The sequence below is a fragment of the Podarcis muralis genome, chromosome 3 (assembly GCF_964188315.1).
Source record: "Podarcis muralis chromosome 3, rPodMur119.hap1.1, whole genome shotgun sequence".
NCBI classification, from domain to species: Eukaryota; Metazoa; Chordata; class Lepidosauria; order Squamata; family Lacertidae; genus Podarcis; species Podarcis muralis.
The window spans coordinates 65,335,626-65,359,644 of NC_135657.1; the positions used below are offsets into that span (position 1 = coordinate 65,335,626).

Consider the following 24,019-nt stretch of genomic DNA (forward strand, 5'->3'; position numbering starts at 1 on the left):
AAGTTTGAGTGGAATTATCCCTCTGAAGTATTATAGATCAATTATGGCAAGCTAGCCTTTAGTGCTCCCAGCTCTGTCACCTTTGACTATTAAGTATGGGGTGGGGAGAGAAATTTCACGTCAAACATATGAATGCATAAATTCCTTTATTGAAAATGTTGCGATAGCACTGCATTACATATATTAAATATCCATAGTTTTCTGAAGGGTCACAGAATCTTGAGAGGACAACACTGTTTCGAATATAGAACACAAACTTTAGATATGCTCTGACAAGTACAATATAATGAAATGAACTGTGTATAACAGTAGTGAAATACGTCCATTATTTTTAAAAAAGCCCTTTTGCTTACAACCTGCAAGTGTCTCGTCCTTGTTAAAACCGTCTTTCAAGGTTCCCTGGAATGTCTCCAAAGTATTATGCTAATATGTAATGGTGAAAATCTGTCAGAGCAGAACTGATGGTAAGAAGAGTGAAAAGTGTAGGCTGCAGGTGTTAACAAAATGCCCTAAAGCGGTTTTGTACATGAAGGCTATTACTTCTGTGTAGAGAATTATGTGCCTACCACATGTGATGTTTTCTATCTGCAGCAAGCCCAAATTGTTAGTGTGCAGCACTACGCACTCCAAAGCAGACATGTGTGTGTCTGCCCCATGTCACTTGTGTACAGAGTTTCCTACACAGAAGCAATATATATGTGAAGGAAATTACTCTTTGTAATCTGGATCGGGTTGACCAGGCCATATAGCACAAGATGGATGGTCCCAGTTATTTCCAAGTCATTTGGAAGCAATGCCATCATGAGCAGGGGAAGACCTGGTTAATATGTAAGGATGCAGCCTAGGTTGACACAGGTGGCCTTGTGAAGGCATCCTAAAGGGTGACAAGCATAGTGTATTGACCGATACTTTTTCAGGAGCATAGGAAGTACCGTTTTTTGTTTTTTTTAAATACCCCTTCTCTCATGTTGACGTTATTTGCTTTTTTAAAAGGCTTATCAAGGGCTCCCAAAAGTTAGGAGAATGTCAGCATTTCAGGAAGGAATAGCACTGTCTTTTCATATCTTCCTCTTCCTAACAAAATATTTTTTAGAAGTGGCAAATAACCAAAAATGGTTTCCAGTTTCAATTAACTGGCAGCACTTAGTCTTTCTTACTGAATTTGGACCCAGTGCTCTCAAGTACTGCTTCATTATGCCATTAAAAAAAAAATAAGCAGAAAGAAAAGTGACTGCTTAAAAAGCAGAATGCAACCACAGGGTTCAACTCTTATTCAAGAAAGAGAACATTTTACAAGAAAAAAGAAGAAGGGCAAATCTAGTCTGGCATGACACAGTTTTCTCTAACAAAGAATTTCGAATAATTTATAGGGCACAGTTTAAGAATCTGTTTTTTGCCCCATAACAATGCCACTGTTTCAAAAGGTATTTCTTTATTGTTAAGCCTCTTAAAAAGAGGATCTGTCTCCAGCATGCAACCAGACAGCTGTGTTTGATAATGGAAACTGACAAAGCACCGCTTTCCAACAATCCAAAGTAATGTGTTCTGCCCAAAAACAAGATTCCTAAAATAATAAGAACAAAGCAACAACGAAGTCTTTTACAAAAATTTAAAAAACCAGCAAAGTATAAAAAATACCTAAGAAATGAAATGATTCATCACCACCGCTTAAGACATTTACTTCAGTCAATAAATCTTCCTAGCAAATTTTGAAATTAAAATATTAAAAGAAAAAACATGCCTACTACATTTCATAAAAATGTACTATACAAACAATAAATACGTTCCTTTAAAAATGCTCCCTTTAAGTGCTGTATACTGATTTGAAAGACTAACCCCCTTTCTCATGGAAACCATCACTATACGCAGTAGAATTTGCTAACCCAACTTTTACTTCTTTTTGGTTTTCATGTAAGCAGAATAGAAATACACATGGAATGTACTATACAGGTCTATGTTTTTCCACCAGTATTCTTTCACAGTTACAAAAAATAATGAGACTGCTTTAAACAAACTTGTATATCGCAAATGCCTTCCATAAACATCTTGCATCCATGCTGTAAGATCACCGGCAGGGCAGAAATACGACATAAACGAGGTCATTTTTTAAAATGCAATTAAGTCTTTCCACTTTTTGACCTAAAATCTTCTTGTGCAGCCAGGCTGTGACCAGATTTCACGGGCAGGAGAAGCATGTTCTATTGTGAGGCAGTCTACATTCCAATATTCAACATCCACTGAGTGCTCAGTAAACTTTTTAAGGCAGCATGTACATCACTCAAATGTCCATACTTCCACATCTTGTATGACAAAGTCTTCTTTTTTGGATAAGATATCATTATTGAATGTGCTGCAACAATTGCTCCGGCCATGATATAAATCAGCATCTAGCCATAAACCAAACCTGCCACTGCAAGGAGAAGAAAATTAGCTGAAAACTTTGTTTTATTCAGTTTTGATTTATTAAAAATGATGACACAAGTTGCCCAATTTAACTTTCTGTTTCTTTCAGCTAGAGAGTTAAACATTTGCTTAGCCTTCTTCCCATGAAGTCAACACGACTTAAAAACCTTTGGTTGAATCCTGTCTGCCGGTTTTTGCCCCGAAGCAGACAGGAGAGGATTGTTGCTTTTTAAAAAAGGAACATGGCAACATAGCCTTTTTCCAGATACAGTCATACCTCGGGTTGCGAACGTGATCAGTGCAGGAGGCACGTCCACAACCCACAGCGCCGTGTCTGTGCACGCGCGTGAGGCAATTCACTGCTTCTGCGCATGTGTAAAGCACGATTTAGTGCTGCTGCACATGCGCCGAAACCCGGAAGTAACCCGTTCCGGTACTTCCAGGTTCGGTGCGGTCCATAACCCAAAAACGCGCAACCAGCAGCATTCGCAACCCGAGGTATGACTATATATGGAACCTGGATATAGGCTTCTGCACATGTTGTGTGCATGGTTATTCTGACCTCAATGGACTGGGGCAAAAACTCATGTGGTTCGGAGAAGAAGCTGTTCTTAAGATGGCTTTTTTGTTTACTGTCCTGGATTATTTAACTGAAATAAATACCGTATTTTTCGCTCCATAGGATGCACCGGACCATAGGACGCACTGGACCATAGGAGGGGGAGAACAGGAAAAAAACATTCTCCCCCTCTCTGCTCAGCGCCCTTTCAGCGAAGCGGCAGGAGAAACGGAGTCCCTTCCATTTCTCCTCCCGCTTCGCTGAAGGGGCGCTGTGCAGAGAGGGAAAACTGTGCAGCACCTGTCCAGCAAAGCAAAGCCTGGAGAGCAAGAGGAATCAGTGTGCACCGACCCCTCTCGCTCTCCAGGCTTCAGGCAGCTATCCGCAAGCCTTCGGAGCGCAGCGGGAAGCCTTCGGAGCGCAAGGGGGAAAGTGCGTCTTATAGAGCAAAAAATACGGTAATTAAAGGCTGCAATTCAGTGACAGAGCACCTGCTTTGAATGCAGAAAGTTCTGGGTTCAACCCCCGGCATCTCTAGGTGAAGCTGGGAGAGACCCACCTGAAACCCTGGAGAGCTGCTGCCAATCTGTGCAGACAATACTGAACCAGATGAACAAAGTGTCTTAACTTTGCATAAGGCAGCCTCCTATATTCCTTTGCCCACAAGCCAGTGTAGCTATGTGCCCAAGAGCCATGCACGCATTCAGAGATTTTGTTCACGTCAAGTTCTGACGGTTGAAGAGATTAACCCATTCTTAAACCAAATAGCAGTTTTTGCCCTGTCAGTAAAGGAAGAGGTTACCCACAGAGGGTTTTCAACAATATGATTAATAAAGAAACTTATTCAACTTACTCTCCACCACCAAGTTCTAGGGAAGTTACATCTCCGTTGATAAAGTAGGTGTTTTCTCCACTCCACTTAAAGACCTAAGGGAGAAGAGTATAATATCATAGTTATTCATCACAGTTGCTTGTAGCTGTGGCAGAATGACAGTAAGCACTTGTTAGGGGGGAGAAGTGCAAGAGACACATGGTTTGTGTCAAAAATTCACCATCTTTGCCTTTGATGGAATAAGGGTCTGTTCCTGCTCAGAATAAGAGAACAAGGGACGCGTTCATGGTGAGTTCTGGCACCTCTTCTAGAAAAACAGCACTGCTCAAGACTTTTTAGCTAGAAACATTTTCAATCCTTGAGAAGCATTCAAATTTCCTTTACAATGGTCCCCCTGAGAGGTGCCAGAACTAAGTTCCGGTGAGCTCTGGCTGGAAAAAAAACCCCTGGTCTTAAGTAAAAAAAAAAAGTTGTCCCAAGCACGTTTTAACAAGAAGCTTTAAACATTCCCTATGGTGATTCTGATATAGTCTTCTTTTTTCTTGAGTTGTTTTTGATCCTCTCTATTTGTGTGTCAATTTATGCTCCTAGGTGTGAATCTTATTAAAAGCAGAATATTTTGCAATGTTACAATGTGGCTGCTTTCGCCTTCCTCATTTTTCTGTTTTCCTATTGCAAAAATTAAGTCAGCTATTCACGGTATTGGCAAGTCACTGTAGCTCCTACAGTCTTGTATGTCCTCTTTTACATTCCCTACAATCCACAGATGATTTGTACAATTTCCGCCTGAACAGCCATGTTAAAAAAAATGTGGCCTCTGTCAGAAAATGCAACCTTTCCTATTTATTTTATGTGGTTCTTCCTCCAAGAAGCCCAGACTTACATAGGATCCGCTCACATCTAGACACCAACAAAGCTGAAGCTTGTTCAGCTGTGCCAATACAACAGCATCAGTATATTTAAGCCCTTTCATTGGTGTGTTTAATAATGCATTCAGAAATGCACCTTTGAGCTTTTGTACAAGTCTCAGCATCATTTCGCATAAACAAGCATATGGTGTAAGTAAAGTGTTAGGACCATCCTCAGTGCACCTTACCTTGAAAAGAGGATCGAATGTGTATAGGAAAGTTTCTCCAGTCCCATAATAGTGATCACTGAAGTGGAAAGGATGCGTTGCATAAGCCCCAAAAACCTGCCGAAACAAAATTACGATTCTATTGGAAGATACTTCCACATTTAAAGGCATTCAAAAACATTTCAAACAAGGTTACTGTTGTTTTTACTTACTTAACCAACCTATGAAAAGCAAACATTGATGAAAATTTCCATATCCCTTAAGCGCTGGTCATTTATTCTGTATTTTATTATTTTAAAATTTTTATAATATGTTTCAATGATTTCATTGCATGCACAATGGTTTGTAATGAGTTGGTAGTTTATAAATATTCGTAAATAAATATGACTGCAGTTCAGAAATGGATAAGGAGACATAGATGCCTTCATTCTGCTGAATTATCAGGAGTTGAAAGCTCAAACATCTGCAGCATGCACACATGGAAATAAAAGGCACAGAGAGGTTCTATCAGTCCTCTCACACCTATCTTAGTGTCAGCTTTCAAGAAACAGATCGGCTTTTAATACCATCCTTCCGGACATTCTTATCAAAAAGCTGATGGAACTAGACCTTTCTTCTACCATCTGTGACTGGATTAAAGACTTTCTGAGGGATCGGACACAAACAGTGAGGATTGGGCCTGATACATCTACCTCCCTGAAGCTCAGCACTGGCACCCCACAGGGATGTGTGCTGAGTCTCTACCTGTACTCTCTCTATACATATGACTGTATTTCATCTGATCCATCTACTGCAGTTACTAAGTTTGCAGATGATACTACCATAATGGGTCTAATTGCAGGTGGAGATGAATCAGCGTACAGAGGGGAGGTTCAAAAAGTATCTACATGGTGCCTAGAGCAGTGTTTCCCAACCGGTGTTCCGCGGCACACTAGTGTGCCGCCGGACGTTGCCTAGTGTGCCGTGGGAGGGAGGCGGGCGAGTCGGGCTAATCCTCCGACGAGCTCCACCTCCAGACCCATTGCTCAAATCCTTTAACCCAGGAGGGCGGGGAGGGGGGGTGAGAAAGAGAAAAAAGAAAGGGTGGAAAAAAAGAAGGGGAAGAGAAAATATTTTTTTAAAAAAAGGAAAGAGAGGAAAAAAGCGAGGGATGGAGGAAGGGGAATAAACAGAAGGGGAGGACAATGAAGAGGGGCGGGGCTTGGCAGGCAGCAGATAACTGGGGAGGGGGGCGCGGCTGGCGGCGGCTCAAGGCAGGAAGGGAGGAGCTGCCTCGGGGAGAGTCTTGGGCTGCAGAGATTTCCCGTTCAGGAGCGCGGGAGGCCACACCGTGGATGGGAATCTCCTCCTCCTCTTCCTCCTCCTCCTCCTCCAGGAGAGAGGGTGGTCCGCCCCACCAAGTCGGGCCTGCTCAAGCGTGGGAGCCTATAGTTAGAGCTCAGCTCCTTTTCTTGCCTTCCCCGCCCCCCCACGGAGCACATTTTCCTCGCCCCCCCAACCCCCGCATGTAGAATAGAAGCCCTCCAGCCTCCACGGTGCACAAACTCTCCCCTCTGCAACGAAGCGCTTTGTTGCATATCTTTGGTGAGGTTTTTAGGCAGTCTTGGTGCACCTTAAATCAGCGCTAATTGCGCCTGGACGCAGTATTTACTTCCGAGTAGGCCCCCTTCTCTCCCCCCCCCCCCCCGGTAGCACCTGACGTTGCTATTCGTATCATCAGGTTTGTTTGTTGATAATTTAATTGTTTTTAAAGCATCATGCTAAAGAGCTCTCTCCCACCCCCAGACCCTTGGGCAAAACAGAAACACACACATACACAAACACAGAGATTGAGCCCTGTAGGTTTTATGAAATGAATGGATTCTGAATGCCTGTTTCAGTGGCTTGTCCGCCTTAGGCTGCTGGGCCAGACACCTGTTACACGGTGCAGTCCGTAAGCTGTGAGCGCTGCTACCTGCCGCCGAGACCACGTAACGACAGTCTTGAAAGACCTACATTGGCTCCCAGTACCTTTCCAAGCACAATTCAAAGTGTTGGTGCTGACCTTTAAAGCCCTAAGCGGTTTCGGTCCAGTATACCTGAAGTAGCGTCTCCGCCACCATCGTTCAGCCCAGACACTGAGATCCAGTGCCAAGGGCCTTCTGGCAATTCCCTCATTGTGAAAAGTGAGGTTACAGGGAACCAGGCAGAGGGCCTTCTCGGTAGTGGCGCCCGCCCTGTGGAATGCCCTCCCATCAGACATCAAAGAGATAACCATTACCTTCTATGCTGTTACTATTTTTTTATTTTTTTTTTACATAAGTAAAAAGTGACCTTTCCCCATCTGGCATGGTGGTGTGCCTCGAGATTTTTTTCATGAAACAAGTGTGCCTTTGCCCAAAAAAGGTTGGGAAACACTGGCCTAGAGAATAACTTGCACCTAAATATTAGCAAGACAAAGGAGATGGTATTGGACAAAGGAGATGGTATTGGAGAGTCTCTTCCTTTAAATTCCTGGGAGTTTACCTTAGTGAAGACCTCACTTGGAAAAATAATATAACTCAAGTGGTTAGGAAGGCCCAACAGAGACTCTATTTCTTCAGGGTCTTGTGAAAGAACAATGTTAAACAACAATTGATGACCTCCTTCTACCGATCCACAATAGAAAGTGTCCTCTCATATTGTATCACAGGGTGGTACGTTGGCTTGACAGCCACGGACAGAAAGTCTTTACAGAGGGGGGTGAACACAGCACATGATATCATGGGCTGTCCCCTGAGCCTGCTAGATGACATTGCAAGGGATCGATGCCTTAGGAGAGCGAGAAAAATTCTCAGGGACGACTCACACCCCGGCCAGCACCTCTTTAATCTTCTATGCTCAGGCAGGAAATATAGAAGTATAATCAGTCGTACCAACAGGCTAAAAAACAGTTTCTATCTGTGGGCTGTTAGGCTGCTGAATGGAAAATAATATAGTGCAACTGACTTTCGGGGTTGGTGTGTTGTGCGATAAGCACACAGAGTGTAATAAGATTGAGTGTTTGTATGGGGGGAGGCTTGGTTAATTTCATTGTACACAGTTTGTACATTGACAGTAAAGGTATTATTATTATTATTATTATTATTATTATTATTATTATTATTATTATTATTTCTCTTCTTGTGCAAAAGTTACAAGTATTCTAAGTTGCTTCTCCATCTAAACCCCTAGCAAAATCCAATGTAGCATGAGCAGATGTCCACTAGGGCAACAGGGTTTCCATTACAGCCCCTGCATGCCCCAAAATTGCTCTTGAGAGCTGGAGAACCTTTCAGAGCAGTTTCTGGGGTGCAGGCTGGAGGATAAGAAACCAGAAGTCCCAGTGAAAAGTGGGGCACAAGTAGGCAGACATAATTAGATCTCAACCATTTTAAGACAGAAGAACAATGGCATCAATAAACTTGTGCTTTTTTATGCCAATGTAATCTAAAAACGAACACGAAGCAAAAGTACTTTTCACACTATGAAGCACTCAAGTAACTTGAAGCCACAAGACAGTGATCAATTGTGCTTTTTGTTAACACAAGACTTATTTTAAGCTACACTCCTACTGAAACACAATTAAACAGGATTTGTTGTGGTGCCTAACCTGATTGTCCATGTCTTTGATGACAAGCAGGACAGGGCTATCAAGAGATGCCGATTTACGATACAGTGTTTTCAAGCTGGTTCCATGTTCTTGTGTGCTGTAGACTAGCCTCCAGGGATATCCCTGAACCCTTGCTGGCAGGCACTGGGCGAGCTAGAAGATAAAAGACAGCATTGTAGTTAGTGTAAAATGCAACTGATGTGTCACTAGAAATTTCATTCCATCCTGTATGAGAACTGAACAGTTCAACCTATAATCAGAGCTGTACCTCTGTACAATGAGGCGCATGAACAAGCTCCATAGGACGGGGCTCCCTGGTTGCCATTTATAAAGCATCAAAAATTAATATGCATTGCACACAATTAAGAAGAATTTGGATTTTAAGAAGAGTTTGGATTTGATATCCTGCTTTATCACGATCAGAAGGAGTCTTAAAGTGGCTAACATTCTCCTTTCCCTTCCTCCCCTACAACAAACACTCTGTGAGGTGAGTGGGGCTGAGAGACCTCAAAGAAGTGTGACTAGCCCAAGGTCACCCAGCAGCTGCATGTGGAGGAGCGGAGACACGAACCCGGTTCACCAGATCACGAGACTACCGCTCTTAACCACTACATCACACAAAACATGTTCTGATTTTATATAAACACACACACATATATACATATATACTTACACACACACACACACACACACACACACACACACACACTTCTCCCCTTTATCAACTTTACCTGTTCTATATGCATATTTTCTAAGAGCACACTCTGGTTTTTTAAGACAGGCAAAGCATCTTCATCTTCTTCACTGCATCGATCATCTTCTTCACAATAGCTGCAAATGCTCTTTCGCCGTTTTGCCTCTTCTACAGTAATAATCTTAAAAGGGTTTAAAAAAGAGATACTTTAAAAAAAAAAAGTCTGACAATAGTTTTATTCCATAATACTAGATCAGTGGTACTCAAATGTTTTTATAAGAGAGAAAGTGACCCAGCACAGGGAAGGCTAGGGAAGCAAAACCATCTATTCATACCTTTTGGGGGTATGCCATGTGCATCTTGAAATTTACTTATTTGATTGATGCAGTACACAATGTGTGAAAAGAAATGCTCTATAAAAGAGCAAACTAATGCCCAGGTAACAATGGCATAGCTCTATCTCATTCAGAACAGGTTTACCTAGTCACGGGCGAAAATTAGGCAAACTAAATTGTGAGGGAAACACAGTAAAGGGCTGCTTTTAGCACCAGCTATCCCCCCCCCCCTTCTTTGGAGCAACTGAGTTTGTAAACAGTACCACAAACTAAATATCTCTTACTAAAATCTGCAAGAATTAAAATACTTAACTTTGGCTGGGATTGTGCTCTTACTTTTTAAAATGGGAGGATAAAAGGGGAGGCCAAAAATAAGAATGTGTGGCTGGCATTCCACTAACAGCGCTAGGGGAATGTGATTTCTCAAATCTGGGAACCTGCAGAGGGGGAGGAGAGGGGGAGAACATTCTGCTGTGCAAGGAGAAATCCTTGTGCTGATGGAACAAGTGATTTATCCTATGCCCCCAATCCAGGCACCCTGAAGGGCTCACAAACCAAGGAACTCTTGTGTTTGCTGTGATCTGTACAAGGGGACTCCTTTCTTCCAGATTATCTAGCCAACAATGGTCAAATATTGTCAACTGGATGGCAACTGACTGGCCTTATATCTAAGCCTAGAGGACTCTTTTGACCCTAAACTGTAATATTCATTCAGCAAAGGAAGAAGTTGCCTTATTTTACATGTATGCTAAGGAACTGTTCTGTAACGGGCAGAGAGTTCATAGAGAGGATGATATTATAATGCGGAGGAGTTTGCTCTCTGGCTTTTATCCATGCCACCACATTATTCCAACCACATGGCCTCTCATAGAATCACATCAGATATGACTAATCTAATAGCTAAAGGGGTTGTTTTATGGTAATGGACATCTATATATATTGATCTAATTTGTTCGCTACGTTATATTTGACTGTCAAAGGAAGAGGACAGTGTAAAATAAACATGGACATTTACTGGCTTATGGTCAAATTAGGTCATCGTATTTGAAATGTTTTCCATTACAGCTCCTATGCCGTGACCCTCCAACTTCTACTACCATTGTAAAAACGAGGGAAATGTTTTTAAAGGATTTACTATTTAGATAGCTTTTTGTTTGATGGAAACCTGTAATATACTTTAATTTATTTTATTTCATTAATTTTTTGTCATGTTTCAGAATAAAAGCCTGCTCGAGGTAGTTCAGTCATAAAAGCATTAAACATTAAAACAACTGCAAAACACATACCCCAATCTAAATTAAACCTAATAAACAACTTAATGTGATTTAACACCTCATATATGCTACTTGTCCTTCAGTGGAGTGTGTTTGCCTTTTTCAAGTCCAGGAAGGAAGTGCTCAGGGACGGCTTATGGAAATACTTGAACTGATTAATTAAAATCTCAAGGTACAATAATGAAAACAAGATAAAAACAATGAACAGAAAAACAGAAGATAGAAGAGCCAGTGTGTTTCCCAAGTTGGGAACAAAATGTTGACTATGTGCACCTGCAATTGAGATGCAAAATATGCATTTTATTTGCATGTGAAGAGGCAGTTGCATGCACACTGAAGGACAGGATTGAAAACAAACAGCAACAGCAGAAACTCCTTTTACAGCTCTTTTAGTGCCGTAATCCTATACACAGAGAAAAAGTGCAACTCAATAGTACGTACTTCAGAGTAGGCATATGTACCAAGATGAGAAATCACAATTTCAACAGAAATGCATTCTACAACAAGGGCAACAACATGATCTCACACCATGTGCAGTACTGCATTTGTCATGATACGCAACGTATCTTAATTGCAACTACATTTCAATATGGTCTATGATGAGAACAGTTTTATTAACCAGGAAACAGCACTCCCATTCTGAACGTTCTATGTTGAGAATTGGCAAACAAAAGAACTAAAAGACAACAACTTTCACTTTAACCTACCTTCACGAAGGGCTCCTGGTCAGGCTTGGCACAGAATATTATTTGAAAATTCACAGCCGTTTCCTTTTGTCTGTCTCTTATGATTTTCATTTTTTTATTACCTTCTGATTTCTCGCCACACGTGAAGCTCCTGTCTCTACAGCTAACTCTGAAACAAGCTGCTTTCTAAACTGCCTTATATACCAAGCTTACTTTCGTTTTCTCTAGAACGAGCCCAAGGGCAGCCTGGCAACAGATTCAACGCAAAAAGACTTTATTGTAAATAGGGTATGAGTCAGACAGCAGCAACAGTCCATTTTCAGATTAGGTTTTGCAACAACTTTTACTTTTATTGCCATTTCCATGCACTACCTAAACATAAATTTACAGTGGCTCCAAGATTTCACAAGAGCAGGCTCTCTTACCTATTCCCAAAAAATTGCAGGAATCCCAGGATTCTCTCGCACACTCTTTATCACCTGTCAATGCACTTTCCCTCTAAACCCAACTGACCAAACATCCACTGATCAGCATTAGATAAGGGACATCACTTCCTAATAGCTGCAGTGTCCTTTCTTGATTTCACTTATCTCCAGACATCACAAGGAATGCTGCTCTCTTAAGTAAGGCTGTCATAATAACATTTTTAAAAGGTAAAGGGCCCCCAACATTTAAGTCCAGTCGCAGACGACTCTGGGGTTGCGGCGCTCATCTCGCTTTACAGGCCGAGGGAGCCATTTGTCCGCAAACAGTTTTTCTGGGTCATGTGGCCAGCATGACTAAGCCGCTTCTGGCGCAATGCAACACCGAAACCAGAGCAGCACATGGAAACGCTGTTTACCTTCCTGCCGGAGAGGTACCTATTTAGCTACAGTGGTACCTCAGGTTACATATACTTCAGGTTACATACGTTTCAGGTTACAGACTCTGCTAACCCAGAAATAGTACCTCAGGTTAAGAACTTTACTTCAGGATGAGAACAGAAATCGTGCTCCGGGGGCGCAGCAGCAGTGGGAGGCCCCATTAGCTAAAGTGGTGCTTCAGGTTAAGAACAGTTTCAGGTTAAGTACGGACCTCAGGAACGAATTCCTGGGTTCAGGAAACTATATGTCTATCAAGGGACCATGCTAATAATGGCCAGAATATGTAGAAAAGAATATGGGAGTCTTCCCAAAATAAGCTTCAGGCCACTCCAGATCATACACCCACATATCTAGGATCCCGTCTTCTGTGTGATGGCAAATACCGTAATTGCTTCAACTGATTTCTCTGTTTGGTCTCAATATGCAGTCAAGCCTCCCTCTACCATGCCACCACAGGTCATATGTACCCACAACATGAGAAAAGTGGGTGGCATTCAACTAAATACAGGTAGGTAGCCGTGTTGGTCTGCCGTAGTCGAAACAAAATAAAAAAATTCCTTCCAGTAGCACCTTAGAGACCAACTACCGTACGTTTGTTATTGGTATGAGCTTTTGCATGTTTTTTCCTGTAAGACCAATTGCAGTTGTTAACAGTCGTCAACCATTCCCACATACCAATAACAAATTTAGTTGGTCTCTAAGGTGCTACTGGAAGGAATTCAACTAAATAGTTCCACTAGTGCACTGATTACCGCTAGCGTGATGGAATTTCTTCCCTCTTTTCCTCCCACATATTTTCTGCACTCTCCCCAGTCTGCTCTGAAGGGATGGGGGAATTCTCAGAATAGATTTCATTGGGGGAGGGAAGGGGGCAAATGTTCTATTGTGCAAGGAAGAATCCTTGCCCTGACTGTTCCACTTAGTGCTATGCTGAACACATCCCTATGTCACTTGCAGTTTCTTTAACTAGTTTGTTCTCTTTTTTATCAGAGATTGTTTTTAAAAAATGCAAGTGAAGATTTTTTAAAAAAAAACACCTGATTTTAAAGTTCAAAACTGATTTAAGATGAATGAAATCAAATCCAATTAAAACAGGTTAAACCCATCTTTCTTTAAACTTATCACTGTGCAACTGATATTAAATCAGCATATATAATGTAATCATTTAGGCTCCCTGTCCTGGGTCACAATTTGGAGTAGCCCAAATTTTCCATTACCTCATTTATGTGTATTGCAGTGATTTAGAAAATTACTGTGCATCTCAAAAGAGATAGTCTCCTAGTCATAGAGGTGTGATACTTATAAGAATATAAACTGCCAACTCATAAAAATATCAAGGTGGTATACAGTAAAACTATTAAAACCTATTGTATGTAGTAGACCAAGCTTATTTTGGAGTTCAGGGGTATATAAACTCTTGTTCCTTTTTATGCTTTCTGACTGAGTTGTGACTTTTCAACACAAGGAAGAACTTGAAATTGGTAACCAATGTCAGCACTGAGCTCAGAAAGTGGAAGGGCACATGGTAAACATCTGTGTGCTCTCACTGCTAGTCTCTATATCCTTCGCATGTGGCAACTTGAATGGCCCAACCAATACGTCATGCATTGCTGCCTTTCACAGTTTCCAGTGCTTGATTAATTCCCTGTAACAATTAACACTTTTCCAGGTATGCCCAGACAAAGCTAGCCCCTCCCATTTTTTGGAAGTGGGTAAACTGCTTTCCGGAGTTTAGGCTAAAAACAGCATGTCAGAGGAGCACACACACTGGATAAACAGATAGCCTATTGTAGATTTTACTTATTTTAAACTAATGTTTATGGCTGTTATCTTATAGTTTTATATCATCCAAATCAGTTTAATTTTCTGCTCTAAGTCAGAGGAAAGGAAGGACACCAACACATCTTAGTGCCCCGCTGCCAGGAAATCAGCAGCGGGGTGGATACCTGCCTACCTGTGGCAACTTGAATGGCCTTTATCCTGCCTTTTGCTTTCCAGCCTTGATTCATATCCTGGAACAATTAACACTTTCCTAGGTATTCCTAGACAAAGCTTGTCCCTCCCATTATTAGGTAACAGCTAAGCCGCTTCTGGCAGTTTAGGCTAAAACAGCAAGTCTGGACCTATTGACTTTTTAAAAAAATGTAATTATCACACACCTTTATATCAATAGCCACCCTCAGCTTCCAGTCAGAGGAATATAAAACACATTTATAAAAATGAAATTAAAGGAAATAATAAGGTTCTTTGAATTTTTTTAAGCAGCCCTGTAAAGATTGTGTGTGTGTGTGTCTATATATATCTATATATATATCTTACAAAGAAAATAACTGAATGATTGAGATAGCAATTGTGCCAACTTTAGGCTTCTGTAGGGAAAACAGAAACAACTCCTAATGGTACTTTCCTGTTCATCTCATATGTATACTCATATTCTCTCTCTCTCTTTCTCTCTCTCTCTCTCTCTCTCTCACACACACACACACACACAGGTCGTCTAGGGACGGGACACATTCTCACTGCCACCACATGCAAACAACGTAGTAGAGCCAGTAGTTCTCTTGCCTCAAAGAGCATCTCCCATTCCTTCCTTCCATAGTGTACTGTAGTGAGTAGCTGCAGGATCAGTGAAGCTTAGACTCAAACAGGACAAATTTATCTCCCCAAAGACGATTTTTTTAAAAATCAAATTTTATTTTATTCACAAAATGCCACAGTCTGGATCAGGATCTCCCTTCATATTGTCTTCCTGCCAAAATTTCCCCCCAACTTCACCACTACCACCACAAAAATCAGGGCACATAGCAGTTTTAGGGAGTGATGTTTGCTGTGAGACTGGCCACCTCAGGGATTCCTGCCTGAGCTGAGAGTTGAACAGGAATTTTCTGCCCACAGGTCATACTTCTAACCGGTATAATCCACTAGCTTTCTAACTCTATGCTTTTTGGTACATTTAGTATAGGAGCCACACGTGTATTGAGAACATAGGAGCCACTCTCCAGAAGAGTTTTTGGGTTAGCAGGGATTATGTTCCTCAAGCTACATGTGATTTCTTTCTGAATGTTTTGATTTGCTTTAATGTAACAATACTTTAATTGTTTTTATAAATCAAATATAGCAATACTACCGGGAAGAAATAAACTGTCCAAAACTACACAGAATGTGGGACAGGGGGTCACTTAAAAGGTCAGGAAAAACGAGGAAATGAACAAGGAAGAAAGGAGCTCTGATAGGGCAGATTCAAGAGGCAGCAGGGACTGCATAAAATGAGGTTGCAGTTGCCCAATTGTGCATTAAGATACATGTCATTCTTTTATTGGTGTCCACTGCTTCTTGTCCTTCATGAGCTAATGTGTTCTGAAAATTGTTGTTCTGTATCATAATAAAACAGGTGTTGTGGTTTTATGTTGTACATCAATCAGATCTCTGCATATTTACCATACATGTTTCATGGCAGCCTGGGAGGTGGTCATAAAGTCATTTTGAAATTACAGGGATTTGTATGTGGGGTTTTTCAATAAATTCCCACTGCAAAAGAAACTCATTCGATGGCAAGTAAATTGACCAATAATTCTAAAATAAAACAAAACTCTATTTCCTTTTAAGGATCCTATGTTTTAGATCTGAAGGAATATCCTATCCCATTGTTTCCTGAATTTTATCCAACATATCCCTTCAAAATCTTTGCATAAAATATTGCTTCGGTAGAGCTGCATCTCTCCCCCCTCCCATTTTTTAAAAAAATCCTGACTGTGTGTATGCCTCTGAATCAAAGATTCGAACAATTTATCTTAAAGGCAGATGTTGCAAGTTAACATCTGATCCTCAACTACATAATTTATATTGTTTTTTTATCCTGTTGATGACACAAATCTTTAACTCACCCTACAAACCCTTTGATTTGTGTGAATTTAAAGAATCTGTCTACAAAAATTAATAGCAGTAATAAAGTGTGTATCCGATCTAGACAATTTTGTTTAACACAAGAAACTTTGCTTCAAGATTAAATAATAAATATTTAACCATATAATTATGTAACTGTTGCTCTGGGCTCCTTTGGGAGAAAGGGCAAGATATAAATTTAATACACAAACAAAATGAAGAGTTTTGCAGGGATGCCAACAAGAACAAGAAGAAATTATACTAACAATTCATAGAAAGATTGTTTCTGTAGTGGACAAATTATTTGACCATGAATGAGCCTCACAAGGTTGCTGTGAAGATAAAACTGCCTGCCCTGAGCTCCTAGGAATAGGGATAAGATAAGACATGGGACTGATTAAATGTTTGGGATTTATTTTGCACAAGGGAACCTGAATATATTTGACTGAAATATATTTTGCTAGAATTCATAGTCTTGGTGTTGTATCCAGTTGTATCTCTCTCCCTTGTAGCATATTTTATATAAGTATAAAGTTTTAAATCTACCAATGTTTAATTGGATTTTCAAGTTTTTAGCGATTCTGGTTTTTGTCTGTAAACTGCCTTCAGCCCCATTAGGGGAAAAGGCGAGGTATAAATTATTATTAATAGTAATAACAGGGAATTTATGTCTGGTTTCAGGAGCACTCACTTACCAGGAAATATGAGAGGAAAGATGCCTCGAAATGGCTACTGAAAAATCAGAGTGGAGTATATGTATATAACGAATTTATTAGTACTACAAAAGAAAAATATTCTATAGAAAAATGGAGTATTTTCATATTATACAGGAACCCAAACGTACAAAATACAGTAATTCATTTTATTATATTTGGAGTAATTTTTAAAAATTGTAATAATATGTTTACGTATTTGTTGATGTATTTATTTGTTGATTTTGGAATTATTAAGTTGAATAAATAATAAATGCATTTTTCATTTTTCTTGTCACAAATGCATGTAGTTCTTTATTTGAACTCTACAGTTAACCTGCAATATTCAGTATAAAACTAACATAGGACTGTATTATCCATTTATTCATTGTAGCCGAGTCCATGAAAAGCAGAATTCGTACTTTGTCACACATGGTCTAACCATGCATGCAACCATGAGGACTATGAACTTACTTTAGAAGAGGCCAACGACAGGTTACAATCAGTAGGAATAAATCTCTTTGGCAGCCAGATGTGTTGTTATATATCAATCCTGCCATGGAGTTTCAAATACTTCTGATTTGAAAACAGACACCACTCACCTCCCAGCTTTTTGTTGAGGGTTCACTGAAGAAGTTGTCTATCATGTCAAGCTCCTCCTTTTCCACCACAACAAAGCCCTGTTCTTTAGCATCTTTGCCATACACATCTGGTGACCACTGTACAAAGAAGGTATACAGGTGATCTACCCTGTGAAGTGAAAGCAAAAAGATAGGGGCTGAGCATTCCGAAACCCTTCGTGGGAGGCAGATTCACTAACAGTAAAAGTCTGTGCACATCTTCTCAAAGGTAAGCCCAAATCAGTTAAGTAGAACTTACTCCTAGGCAAGTGTAAAATACTAACACCATTTGCCAACTACCTAAATGAAGCTTTTTTGAACATGTTCAGTGAATGTGGCAGCAGCTTTTGTTTCTGACCAAATATTTGGTGAGAGCTGGACTGAACCTCAGGCTTACACTTTCTCCCTACTCCTACCTCACAGAACACCCAAACTGCAAAATACTGTAGTTATTCAACATTGAATCTCTCTTATCCCTCGATTTTGAAGCAACTTTGCATTCAGTATACGGATTCAAGGGTATTCCTGAATTCAGAGAGCACAGGAAACAAATCATCCTTTGAAGCTGCAATTATCAAGTGATAAGCATATATGAAAATAAAAACTCATAAAGTGATAATGGGCCACTCTGGCTGAGACCAAAGGCCTAGCTCATCCAGTATTTTGTTCTTCCAACGGCCAACCAGCTTGTGATCCGCAGCCTGAGTTTTGGTTTTCCATGAGAAACAGAGGGAAGGCAGGTACAATTTTATCTAATCTTTCTGCAACCACTTCCTACCAATCCACAGTGCACTACCCATGATTGAGTTATTCCACTGGGGTGGGGGGAATCCCTCTAGTAATGCAAGTGACTCACTTAATGATGTTTCACTGTTTCATTTTGTGTCACTGTAGCCTTTCACAGCCTGGTGAGTGCCAAACAGTTTGGACTACAGTTTCCATCAGTCCCAGCCAACATTGCCAATGGTCAGTAATTCTTGGAACCTGTAGCTCCAAACAACTGGAGGGCAGCAGATTGGGGAAGACTATTCACAAAATGTATATATCACTTGATTTTTTTGGGGGGACACCCCCAAAAAAATCTCAAAGCGGTTTACAAATAGGATAAAACAAGAAAATCAAGCAAAAACTACATACGAAAGTTAAAATACTAAAACAGATTAAAATTACCTCAACTTCCTAAGTACCTGTTTCCATAACAGATCAACTTGCCTATTTCCAAAGTGATATATTAAGTAACTAATTTCTAGAGAACCAGACAGAAACATAAACCTGCTGAGGGAAAGGCAATCATTTAGTTAAAGACTATCAAATCGTAAACATTTTACTGCATGTGAATTCTGGTAGCCAACTATTAATCTCGTCACGGTTCTTAGATAAAAAGATAAACCATACAAATCACTTCCACATACACATTTAAGGCAAGAGTCTCAAGCCCTTGTAAGCAAATCCTTCCGGCATATTTTCAAGCAATTGTTTTGGTAATCAAGCATAAGACAATTTCAAGAAACACATATACAGCACTGATATATTTCTGCAAGATACCAATTTGGAGCAAACAGTATATTACCATTATTCTATCCCACCCTTCTTCCCAAAGGATCCCAGGATAGCAAACTACAAAAACAAGAAAAATGATACAGTTATTGTTGTTTCCTCAAATATCCTCACAAATAAGTAATTTCAAGGTTCCAGGAACCAACATACTTCTGCACCACGTGCCTGAGTAAACAAAGATTTTTAAATTCCTCCTGAATGATAAGAATGAAGGAGGGAGACACAAACACTGTGTACCAGGGAAGGCATTCAATAAACAGGGAATTACTGCACAGAAGGCCCTATCATGGGTCTGAGGAAGCTTGGTAGCACTCAGTTGCAGCACCACCAACAGGACCTTCCCTGCTGATAGCCCACGTGAAAACATCACTGCTGTCTTAATTTCAGAGATTCTCAGCTCACTTTCTTTGAGTCTAGCTTGTCAACTGATTAAAGCAGGGATGTCCAACAGGTCGATCATGATCTACTGGTAGATCACCGTGAGGTTTTGGTAGATCGTGGTCGATCTCTGGCTCCCTTTCCTTAGCATCGCTAAAACTGACTCCTGTCCTGTCCCCTCGCCCCGCCCTCCATTGTTGTTTGATCTATGGAAGGTAAAACAGAGCTTTCTCTGTGCTGCTGTTTTCATCCATAGAGATCTTTTTGTGAGTGACTTCACCCCTTTATCCCTTGCCTTTAAACCCGCCTCAAAAAGCTTTTCTATTTCCTAAAAAAAGCTCAACTGAACCCCCCAAAACGGGGTTTTTTAATTCTGAAAGTAGATCACAGTCACTTGAGAGTTGGCTACGCCAGGATTAAAGCAACCATGAATAAGTTGCAGCCTAATAAGTGGGTCTAATTAGTCATTTGGTGCCAGGTGATTGACAGGTGGGTGGACCCAGCCACCTGTCAATGTAGCCTGCAGAAGATTGGCTGATTTTGAATCTGGCACTGCCCCCGCAAGTAGTTCCCCACCCCCAGCTTAAAGCATTTTGATTTGTAGACAAAGGCTAATTGCCAAATTTGCAAACAGGGAATACACAAAGAAACTAGGGGAGAACCTGACAGTGCTGAGTTTCTGGAAGAGGGCAGGAAGAAGGTAGAGAACTGGTCAAGAATATATTTTGTACAAATTTTGCACTGGGTGCAGAAAATTCTCTACCTGTGGTGCTTCCATCTACAGCTGTGAGTGCTGTAGATGTGTTAAGTGCAAACTTAAATGCCCAGTTCTCCTCATTCCAAATAATCTTACTGAATGGCATCATTCTACAAGTCACACCAGCGGGCGGGCATGAGATGTGGCTCTCACTGTTTATTACCAAAGCTTAACTTACCATCATCATGTTATCTTGATCAAAGGCTTTAAGGTCTGAAATGCTAAACACGTAAAGCCCACGCCAGTCAAAACAAGTGAGTGACCTTGTTTGCCAGCCTTTCACAGTCACTCCAACTCTTCTAAAACAAAGCTTTATTTGTACACAAATAAGTTTGACCAGGTGGTCTTATGGGTAACTTACAAAGGACGCAGTCCCTGCTCAGAGAAACAAAAACTCTGTTTTGGCCACCACTGCACCTAGAAGGTGGTTGTTGGAAATGCAGCATAACAGTTGCACAGAGCAATGTCAGGACTGGGGGGCTGAAGCATAATATTTATATAGTTACTGGCTGCATATAGATTTATATGGATGGATCCCGCTCGCTGTTTTGGCTTCCCCTTTAGCCCTGTGCAGCCTTTCCTTGTCGGGAGATGCTGCACAGGGCTTTCCTGGCTTTTCTGGGAGGTGGGGGAATTCCCCCACCTCCCGCAAAACCGGCAGAAGCTGCACACACTTTAAAAGGGCTGCACGGCTTCTCCTGGCTTTCCTGGGAGGTGGGGGGATTCCCTCACCTCTCCCAAAAGCCCGCAGAAGCCGCGCAACTCCTTTAAAGAGATCGCGGCTTCTCCTGGCTTTTCTGGGAGGTGGGAGAAGGGACTGATGCGGCCAGTCAGTCCCTTCTCCCTCCTGTGGAAAAGCCCGCAAGAGCGCACGGAGCTTGTGTGCGGCTCTTGGGGGCTTTTCCCGCCTGCCTCCCCCCCTGCATTCGCTCAATAGGACGCACACACATTTTCCCTTGCTTTTTAGAAGGGAAAAAGTGCGTCCTATGGTGCGAAAAATACGGTATTTTGGAAATGTACACCCAGGGTTTTTTTCTTTAAATTTTTTGGGGGTCCCCAAGAAAGTGGGGCCCTAAGCTATAGCTTGTTCAGCTTATACATAAATCCAGCATTGGATAGGTGGGAGAAGAGCTAACATACTGCTTTATCTTTCAAGAAAAAAGTTATTTTGTTCTCCTCTGCATTATACTACCACTCCCGCACTGCCAAAATATCAGAAATAACTTTAAGGTCCCTCCCTTCCTCAAAACCAAGGCTGGCACTATTCAAATGTTGTTGGAGTTGAACTGCCATCATTCACAGCCAGCATTGCCGGTGATCAGGATGATGGAAATTGTTGCCCAGCTACTTCTGAAAGGCTACAAGTTCCCCACCTTTGCAAACAAAAAAACTCTGTTTTGTGTGTGCACACAAACTTCCTTTTGAAAAAGAAACACCATGCCAAGCTATGACCCGTAGTCCTTGATTCCAATGCGTTCCCAACTGTATCAATCCTTACAGAGCAGTGTTTAAAATTGTTGTTGTTGTTTAGTCATTTAGTCGTGTCCGACTCTTCGTGACCCCATGGACCAGAGCATGCCAGGCACTCCTGTCTTCCACCGCCTCCGGCAGTTTGGGCAAACTCATGCTGGTAGCTTCGAGAACACTGTCCAACCATCTAGTCCTCTGTCGTCCCCTTCTCCTTGTGCCCTCCATCTTTCCCAACATCAGGGTCTTTTCCAGGGAGTCTTCTCTTCTCATGAGGTGGCCAAAGTATTGGAGCCTCAGCTTCACGATCTGTCCTTCCAGTGAGCACTCAGGGCTGATTTCCTTAAGAATGGATAGGTTTGATCTTCTTGCAGTCCATGGGACTCTCAAGAGTCTCCTCCAGCACCATAATTCAAAAGCATCAATTTTTTGGCAATCAGACTTCTTTATGGTCCAGCTCTCACTTCCATACATCACTACTGGGAAAACCATAGCTTTAACTATACGGACCTTTGTTGGCAAGGTGATGTCTGGATTCACCTAATGAACTTTCAATTGCACAATGGACTTCCCTGTGTCTCTCGAAATTGACTCAGAACCTCCAGAACAACATGAAGCAGGACAAAATGGTCATTCCATCTGGCATATTGAAATGCCTGAAAGATGGCACGTTTGTAATAGGAACCATGTACTCTTCCCTAAATTGTTTCATTCCAATATTGTACCGGGGGGGGGGGGGTGCTCTCTGGTGGGAGTGGGCAACTTTAATCGTGGCTGGAGAGAGAAGAATTCAATCTCTCCTTCCTTCATGCTGCAGTCCTGATCCAGATCAGGGCCCATCCTTACTCCTGAGTAAATGAAACACATATGCAGACTTGCATAATTACTGCTATGTATTCTTCGACTCAAATCACTCACCACGTTATTGGCTCAGTGTTTTGGTGCACAAGCAGAAGCAAGCAGAGGACTCTAGTGAAAGGCTGCTTTGTTTTCACAGCATCTTTTCACACATGTATTAAATGCATAGCACAGGATACAGATGGAGGGGATTAGATGTGCTTCACCACTGATATTTTAAAGCATGTAAAAACGAGTAATTTAAATTGTCAACTGATCTCTGAAGTAAGTGCTATGCAATTAAGACCATGTACCATTACTCAGTACCCCCTCTCTAATATTACCTGAAGCATAACATTCTGCAGCAGGGGCTGCTTTGCAATTTGCCAGTGCTTTATAAGCACTGGTAACTCTCTCTAGTCATCACTGCTTTTAACTCACTGGCAAATGGAAAGCAGGCACTACTGCAGAGGTTTATAGATACAAACTACTAGCCTATTATTCTTCAAACATAACAAGCACATGCAAAAGTAACACAGCCTATTTATACTTATACATCCTATGCCCTTTAAAAATGTGGGGTTTTGGGGGGGAGGGGATTATTGGGTTGTTTTTAATCTGATTATGTATTTTGTGGTTTTATATTTTGATTTTATTTTGTGAACCGCCCTGAGACCTGAGGGAGGTATATAAATTCAATAAATAAATAATATACTTACCCTCTAGAACTGTTGAAATTCCCCATTGCAAGATACACAATGAAGGACTTTCAGTAAGCTGGCTAGATGCAGTGGTACAACTGGGTCAACATAAAGATTCACGCAGAGCAAAGAAGGACCCTTATAAAGCATACCTCCCTAATGATTATTGCTTCTAGAGTTTCGTGCCAAAGATAAGGGCTCCTCCTATTTCACAATCACAAAGGCAACAGTGGCCAAAGTCACTGATTAACCGGTTTCATTGTCTACGCTGACAAAGTAAGATATGCTTTGGGAGAGAGCGCTTGCTGCATGTCCAAAGTCACATAGGAGACAGACGTGTCCAGCAGAAGACGCCAAGAACTGCAGCTGTGGCACATTGTACCTTATTGCAAAGGCAGTCATGCAGATGGGCTGCATGATCCATCAACAAGCTTATCAGCTACATGACCTCGTTTCCAGGATGGATGGCATTGCTAGTCTGTTGTGGTAAGAACAGCCAAGAGTCTTGAAGTACTTTAAACACATATATATATAAAGTTGTAAGGAACTGATCCATCATTTCATCAAATGGTTTCATTTTGTTCTTGGAACTTTTAAGAATGCTGTTATGGGTCATGCTTCAATATCAAGAGATGTGTTGCAACATAAATAAAATGCAACACAGCTCTTAATAATAAAACATCACCTTGGAACAATTCTAAGAACTCAAATGAAATATCACACACACACACACACACACACACACACACACACACACACACACACAGGAGCTGCAGCTGTGTTTCATTTTAAATCCT

The 24,019-nt window shown here is 41.2% G+C and overlaps 1 protein-coding gene across 5 annotated transcripts in view; it reads right to left on the reverse strand.

Annotated features, from left to right (window-relative positions):
• Positions 1–129: 129 nt before the first annotated feature.
• Positions 130–24,019, reverse strand: part of NCOA7 (nuclear receptor coactivator 7) — a 68,421-nt gene continuing 44,531 nt past the window's right edge. For 4 of the 5 annotated variants that reach the window (XM_028723339.2, XM_028723337.2, XM_028723336.2 and 1 more), the window contains 6 exons: positions 17,508–17,655; positions 9,211–9,354; positions 8,480–8,632; positions 4,891–4,986; positions 3,816–3,889; positions 130–2,410 (listed from right to left, as the gene is read on the reverse strand). In XM_028723339.2, the coding sequence (XP_028579172.2) occupies positions 2,275–2,410; positions 3,816–3,889; positions 4,891–4,986; positions 8,480–8,632; positions 9,211–9,354; positions 17,508–17,655 (751 nt within the window). In that variant the 3' untranslated portion in view covers positions 130–2,274. Of the gene's footprint in view, positions 2,411–3,815; positions 3,890–4,890; positions 4,987–8,479; positions 8,633–9,210; positions 9,355–11,489; positions 12,340–17,507; positions 17,656–24,019 lie in introns of those variants that run through there. The other variant, XM_028723341.2, reaches the window with a different exon arrangement.